We start from the raw sequence: 3,221 nt of genomic DNA on the forward strand, positions 1-3,221 counted from the left end.
CACAGAACTGGGAAGGGGTTTAGCCTGTCAGCTATGTCATAAGGGATAAGGCAGTCCAGACCTGGAGTTCTCTCCGGGTCAGACCCAGTCCAGGGTTTATACAGACCTGCCAAGAGAAGCTGAAAGGAGGCTTTCCCCTTTCTCCAGTGAACCGGCCACCCGCAGCTTTAACCTAACAGCTATTACTGTAATACTTATTACATCAGTTTGTGTTACAAACCTAACAGTGCATTGTTTCACAATTGTTACTTATATAAATTTGTCCATTAAAGGCTGGCTAGTCTTATCATAATTGCCTTTTTCTGACTATCTGTTAGAAACCAGTGTTCACCCCTTCTGGATTTTTCTCCTGGCTCTGATATCTGTATGACCTTGTTCCTTACGGGGACTGCCTCCCACTCTGCAACAACAGCTCCATCATGGAACGCTAGACCCAAACCAGACAGCACCCACTGTGAACAGTAGGTGCTCCATAAACACTTGTTAGGTGGGTTTCATTAATGGAGATTATAGAGCACGAATATGAGGCTTGAAAGGGGCAGTGACATTGAGGAAGGAGCCCCAAACTCGAGGTTGTCAGCCGCAACCTGGGGGGTGGGGTCCAAGCCCGTATAAAAGCGGGTGCCGCATGTCCACCGCTTTTGTCCTCGTAGCCTGCGCTCTACCCTCCGGACAGAAGTGGGCGCGCGTTGTCTTCCGGGAATGCTGAGGCGCTTGCGCACGCACGGCCAAGGGGTGGGGCACATGGGAAAGCTTACGACAATTGCGCAGACGCAGAGTGGGTGGTCCTTTCCCAAGAATCCGCAAGATGGTAGGTGCTGTGGCATTGCTTGTTCGTGAGATCTATCAGGCGCCATCCTGGCTCTGGCTGCTCCTTGGAGGCCAGATTAGGCCGCGCCTGTATCTGTAACAGTGTCCTCCAGGCCTTCAGGGTCTCTGGGTGTGATGACGCGGGGCGGGCCTGATGGTTGTCGCGACGACCCGGGGTGGGGAAGGCCTGTACGTGCCCTCTGTCTAAACTGAGTCCCCGTATCCGTGCGAGCTGCCCTGGGACAGGCTCGAGGTGGTGTGTCCCTATGGATGTCTCTACCCCGGGCGCCGCCGCATGTTTTTCGGAGCGACCGGTGGAATCGGTCACCCCGGTGAGGCCTTGGGGCTGGGAGGTGGATCTCCGGGTCCCACTCACCCATGTTTGCTCCCCGCGCAGGCGGAAGTGGAGCAGAAGAAGAAGCGGACCTTCCGCAAGTTCACCTACCGTGGCGTGGATCTGGACCAGTTGCTTGACATGTCTTAGTAAGGGTCGGCCGGACCAGGGTAGGGGTGGCAGCGGGAGGGGTTTCCGAGGGCCTGGGGGCTGCAGCCTGAGGTACTGATGTGCCCTTAGACTGAGTGAAGACGGATGGGTGTCGGCGATGAAGTTTGACATTAATGGAACTTTTACGTGTCCTGTTTGACACCTTCCCATCCATTTGAAAACACTAATGTAAATGTGTTTTCACGAGCCTTTTAGGGTCAGGCATCGGGGTCGGGGTTTGGCACGTGGGAGGGAGTTTGCAACTCCAGGTCTCAGATTTAGTGGAAACTGGAAGGTTCTAGGCAGGATGGTGGTGGTCTGACTTGTGCTGCTTTTTTTTTTTAAGTGAGGGAGTGAGAGACACTCCCGCATGTGCCCCCACTACGACCCACCCGGCAACCCCCATATGGGGTCGATGCTGGAATCAACCCAACTTTTTTTAGCGCCTGAGGCTGACGCACTGGGACCAACCCAGCTATCCTCAGCACCAGGGCAGACACTGGAACCAGTGGAGCCACCGGCTGCAGAAGGGGTAGAGAAGCAGATGGTCACTTCTCTTCTGTGCCCCGACTGGATTGGGAGGTAGATTCACCAGTTGGACGCTCTAGCCACTGAGGAACGGGCCAGGGCCCTGACTGGTGCTTCTTAAAACTGCCGCCAGTGGCAGGATGGGTGCTGGTCTGGGCTTCTAGATGAGGAGGGTGGCTTGATGACAGCCAGGGACTCCATGTCTCCTGAAGGTCTGCCCATGTCTAGGCATGGAGGATTCAGTTGCCTTGGGGACACACACAGCTGGCTGAGGGCTCCTGCTTCCCCCCCCCCCCCCCGAGTTCTTGGGGCCTTTAGGAGCACAACCTTTTGACCACAAGGTTCCAGCTGTGCCACTTCCCCTGAGCTCCTTGGTCTCCTTCCCTGGTTTCCTTATTTCTAGACAGCAGTGTGGCAGGTTGTCCAATTTGGAGGGTTCATCCTGAATAATTGGCAGGTTGTTTTGAGGAACTACAAGGAGCAGCAGTGTTAGTGGATGAAGAGTGTGGGGGTCACCACCAGGGTTTAGGTCACCCATGCCACCTCACCTTTTCTCCAGTGAGCAGTTGATGCAGCTGTACAGTGCCCGGCAGCGTCGCCGGCTGAACCGGGGTCTACGGAGGAAGCAGCACTCACTGCTGAAGCGACTGCGCAAGGCTAAGAAGGAGGCACCTCCCATGGAAAAGCCTGAGGTGGTAAAGACACACCTGCGGGACATGATCATCCTGCCGGAAATGGTGGGCAGCATGGTGGGTGTGTACAACGGCAAAACCTTCAACCAGGTGGAAATCAAGGTGTGTGGGGACCTGTGCTGCCTGGGTAGATGCGGGCCTGTGCACCCATGGTCACTAACACCAGTTCACTCTTCACCTCCCACAGCCTGAAATGATTGGTCACTACCTGGGCGAATTCTCCATCACCTACAAGCCAGTGAAGCATGGTCGGCCTGGAATTGGGGCCACTCATTCCTCCCGCTTCATCCCTCTCAAGTAGCTAATAAAAGTACAGATTTAATTAGCTTGATTGTTACCCATTCTTTCAAGTGCCTGGACCTGTGGGCAGGGTGACAACCCCTCAGTGAAGGGGGCCAGGCCTGGTCTGGAGGCTCAGGTCCTGCATGACTTGTGTGTATTATGTGCCCCAGTGCTGGGTACTGAGTATCTTTGGGTTTTCTACTGTAAACATAGTGATGGCCATGTGTATAGTGGATGAGTTGGGGGCTCCCTATGAAAACTCTCTTGATGTCCAGGTCCTGTGCTGTCTTCCTGCCCTTTGGCCTATAGAGGTGATTACTGCATGGTTGGGTGTAGCATCTTTTCTCAGGCACCCATCTCCTTCTGGGTCCCCTCCCCTGTCCCCCAGTAAAGGGGTGGGTTCCTACATTCAAGCACATGAACAT

General features: G+C 54.7%; 1 protein-coding gene across 2 annotated transcripts; it reads left to right on the plus strand.

Annotated features, from left to right (window-relative positions):
• Positions 1–727: 727 nt before the first annotated feature.
• RPS15 (ribosomal protein S15) lies at positions 728–2,840 on the plus strand. Of its 2 annotated transcripts, none has more exons than XM_066277447.1 (4): positions 728–811; positions 1,208–1,293; positions 2,382–2,616; positions 2,702–2,840. In XM_066277447.1, the coding sequence occupies exons 1-4, from the start codon at positions 809–811 to the stop codon at positions 2,813–2,815; spliced, it is 438 nt and encodes a 145-aa protein (XP_066133544.1). In that variant the 5' UTR covers positions 728–808; the 3' UTR covers positions 2,816–2,840. The 2 variants fall into 2 exon arrangements, with proteins under 2 accessions (XP_066133544.1, XP_066133535.1); XM_066277438.1 differs by lacking the exon at positions 728–811 and adding an exon at positions 873–1,124.
• Positions 2,841–3,221: the final 381 nt, after the last annotated feature.

Source organism: Saccopteryx bilineata, chromosome 1 (assembly GCF_036850765.1).
Source record: "Saccopteryx bilineata isolate mSacBil1 chromosome 1, mSacBil1_pri_phased_curated, whole genome shotgun sequence".
Lineage (NCBI taxonomy): Eukaryota > Metazoa > Chordata > Mammalia > Chiroptera > Emballonuridae > Saccopteryx > Saccopteryx bilineata.